Raw genomic sequence first — 15112 nt, forward strand, 5'->3', positions numbered from 1 at the left:
TGTGTTTGTCGGTTTATTTAGTGTATTGCATAAGGGGATTACAGTATGCACTCCCAGCCCCGCATGAGCAACAGACAGCGAGCGCCTGAAGAGAACTTTGTGCCATAAGTCACACGGGAGGCACTTGTTTGTGCGAGTTGGTGCGGGGCAGATTCATTACATAAGCAGGCAGCTCTGTGATTTGTGTTTAAAGTTTACCGACTTGATTACACAACCCAGTTCGGTTCTCTAGTTTATTGACCCGAGCACCTTGAAAGCAGAATTGATTGTTCCTTAAAGCAAAAGTTCGATTTGGGGTAATATGCTTATTTGCTGCCTGGCCTAGAGTTCGATTAGATCAATTCCACTTGTATATCTGTCCGTCACAAGCAAGACTATAGCCAACAGCCGATTAGCTTAGCTTAGCTTAGCACAGAGGCTGGAATCAGCAGGGGAACGAATCTGCCAATAAGAAACTCTAAAACTGACTAGAACCAAAAAAAAGGTACATTAACTATCAAAGAGGCAGGTGTGTGCCGGACTATTTCTCGGCTCTGAGCGGTTACTTCCTGGATAATCTTGGAACCCATCAGCTAAAGTTTGACAACAATATAGTGTCTGGGGATGACGGTGAACATGTTCAGGCATGTCAGGTTTAGCTATGAAGCCAATACTTCCTTTTCCGTGTGCTGCATTGTTTACAGTCCTGGTAGCAACTTGAGAAGCGACCGTGTGTTTCAATCAAGATATGTCTGACAAATAAACAATGTCATTTCTTGGCTCACTAAATCCCACGGAGGAGCGCCCGTTCATCTGTTTCTGGTGAGTCTCAGTTTCACTGTAAATCGTAAGTTACAGAGGCTGCACTCTGGCTAACTACTGCGGTATGAACCCGAAAAAGAAACCGTTTTTCTTTACGATTTACTTTAATTAACGGATCTTAAGTTTGCCGAAATTTCAACATCATGATGCAGATTGGTAAAAAGTCAAAATGAAGCTTTTAAAATGCTCGTTTGTTGAACGCAGGTCGGAACGATCATTTCTGGTGCATTCGAGGAAGTCTGGAAATCTAAACGCTGAACGGCTTTGGCGACACAGGTTGATTTTTTGATCTAGATCAGACTGTTAGCTGAACTATCTGCTTATAGAGATCAATAAGAAGCTAAATCATCATCAGATAGCCGCTGACGGGAGCTGGGATGTCATTACGGCACATAACGTTCTGCCTACCACGGATTGTTTTTCTTGCATGCACCGCAGCCTGTCGATACGTGATTGATTAATATTACTCGGACTACAAGCGTACTACAAACGGAAACCAGAACACTTCCCGTTCTAAAAATCCACCCCCCCTGCCTACAGAGTCTACATTTTTATTTAGAATCTGTAAACAGAGATAACTTCCTGTAATATCTGCTGGTTGTCAGACAATGGCTCCCGGCCAATAAAAAGTCTGGCACATAAACGCTACAAGTTGCTGTTTTTACGGTTAGGTTTTCACACAAACAAAAGCATGTTTTTGTTAGAGAGTTTTACAGGTATTAGAAGGCTGGTTTTGTTACCTTTGGATGGAGCCAAATGGCAGCAGCTTCATATTTAACAGCCATAAGAGTGGTGTCAATATTCTCACCTAACTCTCCACTGTGAGGAATAAAGGACCGATAAGGATGTCTCTTTTAGAAAAATTAGCAAACAAATAAATGAATGGTGCATGGTACTGTGAATAGCATCATTGGAGTGCTTTTGAAAGTGCACGCGGTGTTGGTTACTCCACAATTGAAAAGGAATTCAAAACCAATTTTAGCAGGCCAGTGGGCCGGGGCCAAATCGTTTAGCGCCTTTCATCAATACTTTATTTGGCCAGGGATTGAGGGTCAGGGAATGAAAGGAAGTCAAACACACACACACACACGCAGATAAATAACAGAACTCCAGAGTGCTCACACACACACTCATCCAGGGCTTAAATATACACGCATGAGTCGCAGGGACATCAATACAGCAATAAAATGACAACAGACAGCTTCAAATGAGCACCTATCCTCACACAAAGGGGATGCAATGCAAGTCATGAAACATTAACACCCACTCAAGGCATCATAAAGCTGCCGGTGCTGAAGGAGAGGAGAGAGGGGGAGGCATAAATAAACCAGGCGAGCTGGGTAACCTTAACACTAGATTTACACCTCATCAAATATGGAAGAATAGGAGAACACACAAATTCAACAAAAAGGAAGAGACACGCCCAGAGAGGAATAATAGAAGTAGACATCAATAAACAGGAAAAAAACGTGCTGATTCACATACAAACACACCTTCACTGAGTCCGTCTCATCAGCCTCTCGTCCACTCGCTGTAATAACAGGCTCCATTTGATAGTTAACAGCCTGGTACAACACCTGAAGGACAGACAGAGAGAGGGAGGGGAATAAAGGATGAGATGTGCTATTTTATTATACTATCTCATTAGATATATAGGTAACTTCATTTTTTTAGTCAGTTTTGTGTTGGCCACCTTTTACATTTTTTTACACTAGTAATAAAAGAGAGAGAGAGAGAGAGAGAGAGAGAGAGAGAGAACCGCCTAAAAACGTATATTTTAATTTTCTAGAGGAAATATTTTTTTAGTTTTTGGCTTCTGACCCTTAAAATGTCGACTCATGGCTTCAGGTCGCATAAAGACCTTAAGACTATGAGACAAACCAAACATTTATAATCGTTTCAAAGTTTGTAATGTAGTAGTTCTTTTCTTCTCTTCTTTCTTAACTGGGAAATAATCTTGTAACCGCTTAGGGATCTCATGTAGGCGGAAAAAGAACAGGGATTGTAGTACTTAAATTAAAGTCTCCATCTACTCTCATTGTAAAAAAGTGAAGCCAAAATACCCCCAAGGCGGGCGCTGCCATCTTGCGCTGGTGACGTTATTTGGAGCAAGAGACTGCACAGTAAAGATCGGCAGGTCGACGTATTTAACATCAGAACAGCTTCTCATGTTTGTCTGAAGCAGACGTTCACAGATATGTAAACTTCAATGACTGTAGTGATTGTTACGTCTCCTCTCGCCGTTCCTCCTCTACTCTGCTAATCTGGAACAGATCGGCTGCAGGAGCCGTATTTGTCAACAGAGCTGTCAATCATCCTTTTTACACCATCAAATAACTAAAGAGAACACTTGGACGTAAATCAGCATGATAAGAACTAACTTTAATGACAGAAACCATGTTTGAGAAACATTTATTTGGCGTGTATTTTGATTTTATAGTTTGACTCATGCCCCATCTGATAACATGGAGGAGGCGGGCTTTATGACCTATACTGCAGCCAGTCAGCAGGGGGCGATAGAGAGGTTTCGGCTTCACTTTTATGGAACTGTCATGTCATCCATCTTTTTATAAACGCTATGATCAAATTATTCCCCATCAAAGCAAAGCAACAAAAATGTCATAATTTAAAATTAAAGGAAGTACTGTTCCGATAGGAGAGGATATAATGAATGAAGTGTCACAAAAATGATTTATCTGTTGACTGGGTTTCTCAAATGTTCTTTCATTAAAGTTATTTTAATAAAACACCTCTAAATTAGCAAAAACACTGGTATAAGATCGTGTTCTAAAAAAAAAAAAAAAAAGACATATGGGTTCGACTCCCACACTCGGCCCTTTGCCACATGTCACGTCATGCCACATTCTCTTTCCCTGTCCTCTCTCTCTCAATACAGGCAGAAAATGCCAAAGAAATACATAAAAATAGACACATGGGTCAAATGATGAGAAGAGATTGAATGTGACCTGGGTCTGCAGGTCACTGGAGGCTGCCAGGAGGCCGTGGATGCTGTCAGGAGGACAGTGGGTGAGAGAGTAGGCCAAGAGCTCCTGCCGGGCCTCCAGTTCTGTGTAGCCCTCACACTGACCGAGCAGACTGCACACCTCCCACGCCGGGCTGTAACCTGGAGGAGGAACAGATGGAGGCCAACACGGAGGGAAGGAGAGGTGAAGTAAGGGGAAGATAGAAGCAATGGAAGAAAGAAGGATGATGAACAGAAGAAAATTGCAACTTTGACAAAGGAAAACTATAAATATATCACACAATAAAGCTGAGAAGAAGCTGTTTTTTTATCAGTATCCGTACATCTCAGATAACACACCTTAAATCACAGGGCCTTGACACAGACACACATACTGTAGGAAATCTAAGAAGCTGCAGACGTTAAAAGCAGAGGATAAAATGCAGAGATACTGCTGATACAGGAAAATGTAACCTTCACAGCCCTTGAGATATTAATACATATTTAACTCTAAAACATGTTTCCCCTTGAAGGAAATATCAGGCAGGCGCATTGTAATAACTGTGCCACATTTGTTCTTGCTTTATCTCAGTCAAAAAGCAACACGCCGCCATCCCGACTTCATTCTTACACACAGATTCAATTATTCCCACTGCGTTCGCAGACAGAGAACACCGGTGCTTATCTGATTACACCTTCTCTTTCTCCTTTTCCACACAGCCTCCTTTTCCTCAGCACGGTGTGAAGACTCAGTGAAATTCTATTCGCTTTAATTTTTCTGTGGTGTAACATAAAACGGGGTCAGGCAAAATAAGATTATCACAGTGACCACTCTAAATGCCCACAGGGAAACCATGAGGAGCAGGCTTTCTAGATTGGATTAGATTATTATTATGATATGGTTCTTTTTATAATTGTTCTTGTACATGACCAGAAACAAAGTGATTTTGGTCATCTAACAGAGATATAAGAAGCCCAAAGCGAGTAATGCTCTATTGTTTGAAACTTTTAGACAAATCATTAATGGCACTAGCGTACAGAACCACCAAAATTAACAACAGTATGAATGTTAAAGGGGGAGTATTATGCCAATTCCAAGCTTCATATTTCACTCTGTGATACCTGTGGAGTAGCTTAGCATAATTTACAGTACAAAGAAAAAAAATCTCACACTGGTGCTCTGTGCAGGCCCTCTTACAGCCTCTGCCTGAAACGACTCAGTCAGCTCTGTCCCTTTAAAAAACCCCGCCCCTACAAGCCCACTTTCTTCTGATTTGGCCAGCTCTCCAAAGTCTGCTGAGGCTGCACTTTGTGACGTCACAAAGTGCAGCATGTAGAAAAAACTGTGAAACCTGGCGTTCACAGCAGCCTGGGGATTACTCCAACATACTTTTACCTACAGATTTGAAACTTCACCCACGTTTAGTCTGGACATCCAACATTGTAACATTTTTTACAGTATATGTCTTACAATGTGAAAGAGCATAAAAGCCCCTCTTTAATTGTACGTAAGGGCAGACTTCTGTGGTAAAAGAAGCAATAAAACAAAAATTTTCCCCTTAAATAGAAAAATTTGTTGAAACATAGGTATAGTTTGAGTGGGGGTGTATGTCCGATTGTCGGTCATCAGAACGCTTAGAAGGCAGGGACAATCTCAAAATAACTGTTAGATATATTCTCCCCTTTAGAGTCCAGACACCTGAAATGAACTTCAGGAACTAGCTTCAAAAAAGGCTGACTGTTGCGCCGCCTCATGTTGACTTGTCAGGTCCAAGAAGCTGCACTGCAAAGGCTATAATCAACTTGAATAGATCCGCGCCTGAGTAAGAGACACTAATCCTCTACACCAAGAGGTGGCGGTAGTCTTCATTCTCCATCCAAAACGGGAAAACCAACAGACCCAGAACTGCAGATATACAAAATGTTGTTGTAATAATAACATAATAACAATGGTGTTGTCAGGGCTTGGTACTTTTCTCGTAGATGAAGAAGGGACTAGTTGTTCGTTTAATGTCATCACTTGTTTTTCTTCTTGTGTTCTGATTTGCTTCGCTGAAGAACCAATCGGTGTGATTTTTCCCACAGAGTAAACAGCCGATGACTCAGCAAGCTCAGCTGACAAACTGCAGATATGGCCAAGTAGCGCCAACAGTACACGATTCACAAAATGACTTTTGAATACCAGCATAACCTTATTGTGATTGTGCTGCACTTTGGACGGCATGTAAGTGGATGATGATCAAGGATTCATCAGTCAGGAACAACAGAAAAAATATATATTTTCAGGGGGGAGAAAAAATCCCCATTTTGACATTGAATCTGGTGGAGCTCTGTCATCATCATTTGCCTCTATTAAGGCTTAAATGAATCTGGCAGATAATGAGTTATGAGGAAGCATTGCCCTCCTGTCCTTTTAAAATGAAGCCAAATGAGGGGAAGGGCACCCAGCCAGCAGGGAGGCTCACTTAAGCTTCCGTGCACTTTTTTTTAACTAACTGTCTTTGTACTGTTAGAACTACATACCTGCAGCCATGAGGTCCTGACAGTGGATGTAGGAGGCCTTGAAGTCCAGACACTGGAGAGCTTGCTCTGCCAGCAGGTTCAGCACTTGGCCTTTCCGCGTGGCCTTGTCATCTCCTAGATACGCAAACACACACATATACACAGTTATTACACAGCTGTGTTAAATACTTGATACTGACTGGTCAATTACGGCATTCCGAGGTCTGTTATTTCTCGGTAACAGACCATTGCTATAAAGAACAGACCATTACTGGGGATTCTAACCCTAACCCTCTCAATCCGCCTAAAGAATTTGGGAAATATTTGATGTTGGCTTGTTTACAGAGGGGAAAAAAAAGAAAAGAGACGAAAACAGCAGAGAGAAAGCAATAAAGGTTAAACAATGCAAAAGTTAAGGCTAGGACAGAGAGATCTACATAACTGAAGATGGCTTATGAAGTAAACATTAAACAGAACACAGAATGACAGAACAGGATACGGCAGTGTTTAAAGAAAAAGAAAAGGAAAAGAAGGAAGGAAAAGAAAATGTCAACAGACTGACAGTGATGAGACAGAAAAAAACTCTATCAGGTGCTGCGATGATTCCTGCGGTCCCGTTCGCTGTGGAAATGTTTAATGTAAGTAATAACAGCTAGCTTAGCTCATTTTAATGTGAGTAAAAACAGCTAGCTTAGCTCATTTAAATGTGAGTAAAAACAGCTAGCTTAGCTCATTTAAATGTGAGTAAAAACAGCTAGGTTAGTTCATTTTAATGTGAGTAAAAACAGCTAGCTTAGCTCATTTTAATGTGAGTAATAACAGCTAGCCGAGCTATTTTTAAGAAGGCGACAGAGTTAAGCGTTTCTATGGAAGCAGCTCTCAGTGTGAGTGTAACTATTTTTAAACGGAAAACGTAAATATAATCATTTTTAAATTATTAAAATTATTTCCAAATAAATATATTGTGTCAATTCGAGTCGGGGGCTTGCTCATCCTGTCAGGGTTCCATTCCGCAACAACAACCCGCTCACTAAACATGATCCCTTACTTAAGCACTGGACACAAACATTCAGCATATTAAAAAAGCACTTTTTAATCTTGAGATATGTCAGAAAATCAAAGCTAATACACAAAACGTCAAATATTTTAATCCTGCATATCACATACAACATCTGGCTTAATCAACCTCTTATTAAATCCATCTGACTACACGCTCTTACACACACAGAAGCCCAGGGTCAGTGTGTAAGGACGTTTAAATGTATTATCTGCAGAGCCGTAGACATATTTATCTTGCTTAGCACAAATGAAGTTATTGCCGTGTGTGTTCCTCTCAAAGAGTTTGAACTATCAAAAAGATACTGCTTACGTAACGTAAATGAATCACAGTTTTGCATCTTAGTTGTGGTGAAAATTGGTGCTGGTGTTAATATTCATGTGGCGGCTCCGGACAACGTTTGATCTCAGTCAGAGCTCCATAAACAAAAAACAGGAGAGGCAAACGCAGTAACGGGACTTCTGAACAAATCAATCAGAAGTGGAGATCAAAGAATTGAAGGATGATGGCACTGGGTTTGTTTGTGTGTGAGTAAAGTGAGTGATGGACAGAAGCGCTGTGTTTACTATGAGGGGGTGCTGGTCAAATATTTTCTGGGTGAGCAGCGAAAGAGTGTCTTCAAAAGCTGTCAGGACCTCAATATAGAGGAGGTTTGTGTTTTTGTGTGTGTGTGTGTGTGTGTGTGTGTGTGTGTGTGTGCTTTTGCTGGCATTTATTTCAAGCCGACCTAAACCATCCTGGGAATCCGATCGAAGTCTTTACCTGTTGTTGACAGATCAATCAAGGGCTTGGATTATAGGTGACAAATGTCAGGAAAACATCAAACAGAAAACGCTAATAAGCCACAACTAAAATGTAAATCTTTAAGGTTGTTATTAGATTATAGTTTACACAATTTTATCTCATTATGAATATCAAAATTATTGATTCTTTCCGACAAAAACAACTTTCCTTTTCCACCTCTTCCCCATCAGTCCGACTAATTTAGAGCATTTCTGTAGACACAAGCAGGAACGGAACCCTGAGGGTCTTTTCCCGGTGTGCTGGTGATACCTGCATTAAATATTCACCACGGAGCCCCAGAGCTATGCGCCCTTCAGAAGCCTCCCCCCCCTGCATTTATTTATTTAAAAATGTGTTTATTCCTCCTCTCATCTCCCTCTGCCTCCTTTTTTTTCCAGAGCCACACAGGGAGAGCCGCCTGCTGATTGAATGTGAGCAGCGAAGACACAGAAATGCCACCAGGCCCGATTAGCAGGTTTCCCTCAGCCGGCGACGGAGCGAGTGAGGAGATGAAGACGGACAGAGGAGGGAGAGAAAGGGACAGACAGAAAGAGGAGTCTGGCTCATATTCTTGCAGGGAGACGGATAAAACAAACACATGGATCCAGAGATGGAGACAGCCATGACAATTTGAAGGACAAGCAGTAACAGGGTGACATCTTTAACTTCACCGCGAGTTGTCAGTTTGATGCGGTGGTGTTTTTGGAGGTTGGAGGAGTCCCAGTATATAAAAATATGAAGATGAATTTATTTTGTTCATATATTTTGTAGAGGGGTTCAAGTCAACCGAAATACAGCCAGCATCAGGCACCTTTTATGTAATATGAAGATGTGAAAGCTCACACAGGAACATTATGAAAGAAAGTCAATAAATATGTGAGCATCTCGTTTGGACTTCCCACAAGAGCACTGATGTAAACATTCTTTCGAGAGCTTGCGTTTACGGTAACTCTCAAATAAAGTGAGAGGAAAAAAGCAGGAATATTTCTGAAATATGTTTACTTAAACTGAACACGGCTCCGCAGCATTCCCTGGTGAAGTTTGAGAGAGTTGTTAAAGAGTCTTCTTTAAGTACAACTCGGAGCGCTGAGAATTAACCTATTAGATATTGCATGTTTAGCCATTAAAGGCTGTTTTTTAGTCCAAAGTCTTTGGGAAAGGGAAATTAACATATTCATGAAGTAATACATTATATTTATAAAACTGTTGAAGTGAAAACTAAGTTTAAAGCCTCTTCAGTCAGCTTTCAAAGTGGTTTGGAATCAATACTTTTATCTGTTTTTAAAGTAACATGAAGGATCAAACAGTTTCAAAGAGGCCAAACAGTGAGAACATGACAGCAGGCAGAGCAAACACAAGAAGTGGATTTCTTTTTTAGCAAAGACGATGAACCCACTGGTTATAGTCTGGTGATGCCAAAACCGCTGGGAGCAACGGCAAACATTTCAGGCATTTCGGCGAGACTTTTGCATGTGCTGCGTTGTTTACAGTTCAGTTGGCAACTTGAGAAGCGACAGATCAAAAGGGAGTGAATTTCTCCGCTCTAGATGTGTCAGCAAAATAAATGGCGTAATTTCTTGGTTCATTAAATCCCCCGGAGGAGCGCCCGTTCATCTGTTTCTGGTGAGTCTCAGTTTCACTGTAAATAGTAAGTTACACAGAGGCTGCACTCTGGCTAACTGCTGCGGTATGAACCTGAAAAATATATTTTTTTTCCTTTTCATTCACTTGTTCACATCACGATGACAAAATGAAGCTTTGTCAGGTCTGTCCTCAAGGCGAGAAGGAAACTTTTAAACTGCTTGTTTGTTGAACGGAGGTCGGATCGATCGCTTCTGATGCATTCGAGGATGTCGGGAATTCTGAACAGCTTGCGTGACACAGCGTCAAAGGAATTTGTCTCAAGTTAAAATTTTTGATCCAGAACAGATTGTTAGCTGAACTTGCACGCAGACGGTTAATGAGAAGCTTAATCATTGTCAGACAACGGCCGACACACGGACTGCTTTTCTTGCATACGTTTGCATTCCTGTATTCCTGCTGTTACGTGATTGGTCAATACTACTTGGAGCACAACGGAACTAAAATCCAGTTGCGTACCTATGATGTAACTTTAAGAGGAGTTATTGAGATTTGGACCAAAATGAAGACAGAGAGATCGTCAACAACTTAAGTATTTATGAATGGGCTGCACTTTATAAAAACACCTCTTCCTTCATCCTCTCCACAAAGCTGCAGAACCTGCTGTAAAGATGAATGTATTAGCCATGAACCTCTCCTTGACTGTTGTAACTACATGAAACTGGAGTGCTGGAAAAAAGTATGAAGAGCATGAAAAATCTCTGGCGAATATATTTTGCTCGTTCCTTCAGGGTTTGTGTGCGCGGTTACGTGTGGATTTTTGCTTGTAACTTGTAACACGGCTCATGAAGATGAATTTGACGTCTCATGTGTGAGAACAGTCGCTGCAGTCGATGGAAGCACCCACGCATGCCAGAGTACGTCTGTGTGCCTCATGTGGGCGGTCCTTTCTCGCTTCACATCATGAGCTTTGTCATGAAAATGCCACCAGAGGAGAGTCTCGTTCGTTGAATGTTCAATGAATCACACACACAGGAAGTCAAAGGCAAAGAGAAAAACAGATGATGCAATGAGGTCAGTGTGTCAGACAGAGTATGTTATGTGTGCGTCTGTACCTGCCACTCTGAGGAGCGAGGCCAGATTCAGCAGAGTGGTGGACTGCTTGTAGGCGGCGGAGCTGTGGGCGATGCACTCCTCTATGATGGACAGACGGTCGGATCGCAGACGCACTGGGAGGGAGAGACGGAAGGCAGAGGGGGAGAGGTGTCAGACATGCTTATTGAATTATTGTGTTCAATCTGGAAAGGTTGCAGCTGATGATACAAATGATGATGAACGCTGCGTCTGTCATAATGTCATAATAGCAAAGTAGATAGTGTAGTGGTGAAAACTAAAGCCCGACTTCAACAGTTCATAGGTCAATATTAAATATGGTTTGTGTCTTGTTTTTTCACATGATCACATAAGAAAATACAAAAATAATTCCCTAAAGTTAATCATTAGATTATCATGTAGAACAGATTACACACCTCAAAAGATACACTGATAGTAGATACACGCCATTTTTGAAAGGTCACATAAGGAGAGACTAAAGCTGCAGAAATGTCATGTAATGTCATTTTTGAAGCAAATAATATGCAATATGAGCTGACATTTTACACATCAAAACATGAGGGAAAAAATCAGTAAGTTGCATGAAATGGAAATAATTAATTTTGCACCCCCAGAAAAAGAACATTAATAAAATTAAGTAATATCACATGAGAGGGAGTGATGTGCCTACGACTGAATCACACCCGTGCTGATATTCACTATAACATCACAGCCTCGAGTGCAATATTGCTTTTATACAACAGTTATGAAAGCGGCAAATAGTAAACAGTAGAATAACCAACAACATAACTTTTTCCTCCACAACTTAACTGAAACTGGACTTTTGTTGCCAAGCAACCCAAACATCGTCCTGCACTCTGTGTCTAAAGGTTACCACAGATCACATGTTTGTTTTCTTTTATCATCAACCAGTGAAATAAGACTCTGCTGTGTGATTCAGAGGTACAAGTTGATTAATGTAGACATACGCTGTCTGCTTTAATGTTAATTAACAGTGTTCAGAACACCTGGCTGAGGCGGAGTGATACACAGAGTGAAAAGTCCCTGTGATGTTGCGCTCTAAATCAGCACTAATGGAATGACTCTAATCCATTTTAGATGACTTGGTCAGAACAAACTGTTGTTTAACAGGCTTTTTTTTGGCTGTAATCCTATAAAAGCAGCTCAGTGAGTTTCATTAATTTACAACTTTGTTGTAAGAGTTCGGAACTCTGTCTGGTACCCAGGGTGATTTGTGCAGTGTCGGGTGGATTTGCTTAATTTATCGGCCACTGTGACGGGTTGCAAATACAAACAAGTAATGCAATTCAGGAGGAGACACAGGCCGATGAGGTGAAGGTCGAAAAAACTTTCTTTTAAAGAAAAATGGAGGAAAGAGAGAGAGGCCCAGGAGTGGTAAGTTTTCGAGGAGACAACACACAATGTTCAGTTCGGCTGGTCGCCAACGTGCTTGGGAGCCCAATAGGAGAACTAATAGTTTCATTGTGGGAACTAAAAACCTAAAACTGGAAGCCAAAAAAGACCACGAGTTGTCTAAATGAAAAAACAATAGCTCAGGTAAAATCTAATTCAGCTAATTCTTGTAGTTCTTAGCGATTAACAGGACAGTCGTGAATGTTTATACAGGTTTCAAACTTTTTCACAATTTGAGTTCAAGATTTCAAGAAACTCCAGGGGAATCCATCCTCCATATTCCTCTAAACTTCCACTGAAAAAGCTGAGAAATAGCATGTTTAGTGCCTCCACAGGCCTCTGTGCTTTTCTGCACCCTGCTGAGGATCTTTATGGCTCGGCATAACTTTGGGCGAAGCCTAGAGGGAATTCCGGGTAGGGTGATGTGTTGGAAGCATCGCCTAAGGCGCCGTAGGAGGGCTGCAGGAGACAGCCTGAGATGGATTATATATGCTTGGATCTTTTCATACTTGTGCATGTTTATCTCAAGAGTGTGAGGCTTTTACTTTGGTGAAAATGGAAGAATATTTTTTGTGTGTGGACAGCGTTTGTGCGTGTGTCCTTGAGTCAGTATAAAAAATACGATGAAGAGTCTGCAGGCAAAGAGGAAGTTCGTCCCTGAGCTCTGAAAATCGGATTTAGACAATAATCACTCAGACGAACAAAAAACACGAACACAAAGAAGTTATAATTAAAGAGTTGTGCTTCTCTTACACTGATGCTCGCATGTTCCCTCTGTCCTTCATATTTTTCCATCCTTCTATTACTTACTCCCTCAACTCCCTCCTGTCCTCAGGTAAGAAGAAGTGGGCAGTGGAAAAATGATGCGAGTAGACAGCAGGGAGCGAGGAGACGTAAGGGGGCAAAGAAGGAGTGGGGAAGAAAAAGATGAGAACTATGAGATAAGTGATGCAAAGAGAGAAAAGGGCTGACTCTCTGTCACAGCGGTTTTAAGCTGGCAGCTCAGTTTGATGAGGGCAAAAGGGGGAAGAAAGCAGAGGCCTCGGAGGCAAACAACACCTCGGTTCAGAGGTGAGGCGGTGCGGGGCCAGAGCTGGTTCATTCTGCCTCCACAGTTTCCTTTAAAGGAGAGCCATGCCTAGGAAACTGCTGCTTTGGGGTACCGGTGTGGAGCCAGAGACGAGAGGAAGACGGAGGGTGGAGGTGAATACTGATGGGTGAGGTTTACAGATGGAGCTGAGGTGTAAAAAAGGATGTGTGTGTGTGTATAATAGAGAGCAAACACACACACACAGCGCAAACACTTCAATCCTAATTAGGCCATCAGGCAGATGTTGTTTGCTCAACAGTTGATCCATAAATAACCATAAATATAGATATAGGGGCATGAAGGAGTAGCATATGGAGGGATGGAGGATCTGACAGCAGGGAGGGAGACATGTTGGATGGTACATGTGTTCGGGAGGTGGGGGCGGTGTCCTTGCATCCTCTACATGTCTGAGTTTAAATTAAGAACGCTTGAATGAAGACTGAAAGAATGAAAGCACAATTCTGGTTATTTCAGCAGACTTTTTTTTTTACCTTGCAGCGGCAGGATGTTTACGCTGAAGTCTTCCAGTTGGCTGAGGGCGCTGATGAGGTCCAGTTCGTCCTGGATAGCCGGAGGGCAGTCTGTGATCAGCTGGAGACACGCCCTGATCGAGACAACAACCAGTTAAAAATCAGGTACATTTCTGCTTCTTTAATGGGTAACCAATCAGATGATTTGTGAGAAATAAGAGAGGAAGTTGAGGGAAATTGCAGCTACACACGGACATTCTTAGGTTTTGAAAACTGAAAAGTTTATGAGGTAGTTTTAAAGCAAAAGTTGGACATCTTGTTAAATGATGTTATTAACTTATGAAGCCACCGACTGATACCACTCCTATGTGATTCCTTTACATAAGGACGCACATGGGTTAGTTTAGTGAATCTGACAGGCTCAAACAGCTAGCCTACTTTTAGCAAAATGTTCTAATATCATTAAGAATTATCCCCCTTTTGTTAAATCTGTGCAAAATTTTAGTGTAAAAACATCTATTTGTCGTTTGCCGTAAATTCCAAAGTATTTTACCCAACCAGGTAAGGCTTGTTACTCAGTAAGCTTTGCTCATAGGAGGCTTTTGTTACCTTCAGACATAGCTAGGCAAGTCATTTCCCCATGTTTTCAGCCTTTGTGTGAAGCTAAGCTAACTAGCTGCCTCCTATAACCTTATTATTGATGGAAAGACATTAGACTTAAATTGATCCTCTTGTCTGCCTTACAACCAGAAAGGAATATTTAGAACTTTTACTTTAACAACCATGAAGGAAAGCAGAACACTGCACTGTATTCAGTATAGACGATAATAAATCACTAACAGTGACTTACATGTTATCTGATAGTAGTGGGAGAAATGTTTGTATGGCAGTAGCCTTGACATCATAGACTGTATAAAAAGATGGACGACATGACAGCTCCCTAAAAGTGACGCCAAAACATCTCTATCGCCCCCTGCTGACTGGCTGCAGTATAGGTCATAAAGCCCGCCTCCTCCATGTTAACAGATGGGACATGAGTCAAACTATAAAATCAAAATACACGTCAAATAAATGTTTCTCAAACATGGTTTCTGTCATTGTAGTTAGTTCTTATCATGCTGATTTACGTCCAAGTGTTCATTTTTCTGTCAGGTTTAGTTGTAATTAGTTAATTGATGCTGTAAAAAGGATGATTGACAGCTCTGTTGACGAATACGGCTCCTGCAGCTGATCTGTTCCTGATTAACAGAGTAGAGGAGGAACGGTGAGAGGAGACGTAACACAAGAAGCTGTTCTGCTGTAGACTGCGCCGACATGAGGGATCTTTGCCGTTTTATTGG

General features: G+C 41.5%; 1 protein-coding gene across 1 annotated transcript in view; it reads right to left on the reverse strand.

The window, feature by feature from the left end:
* nbas (NBAS subunit of NRZ tethering complex) overlaps positions 1 to 15112 on the reverse strand; it is a 185129-nt gene that overhangs the window by 101733 nt on the left and 68284 nt on the right. The window contains exons 32-36 of the mRNA XM_069657356.1: positions 13794 to 13906; positions 10802 to 10915; positions 6287 to 6400; positions 3768 to 3925; positions 2295 to 2378 (exon numbers count right to left, since the gene is read on the reverse strand). Coding sequence (XP_069513457.1) covers positions 2295 to 2378; positions 3768 to 3925; positions 6287 to 6400; positions 10802 to 10915; positions 13794 to 13906 — 583 coding nt within the window. The remainder of the gene's footprint in view (positions 1 to 2294; positions 2379 to 3767; positions 3926 to 6286; positions 6401 to 10801; positions 10916 to 13793; positions 13907 to 15112) is intronic.

This window comes from Semicossyphus pulcher, unplaced genomic scaffold (genome assembly GCF_022749685.1).
Source record: "Semicossyphus pulcher isolate SPU_LCO1_2020_fin unplaced genomic scaffold, fSemPul1.0.p SCAF_11, whole genome shotgun sequence".
Classification (NCBI taxonomy): Eukaryota; Metazoa; Chordata; class Actinopteri; order Labriformes; family Labridae; genus Semicossyphus; species Semicossyphus pulcher.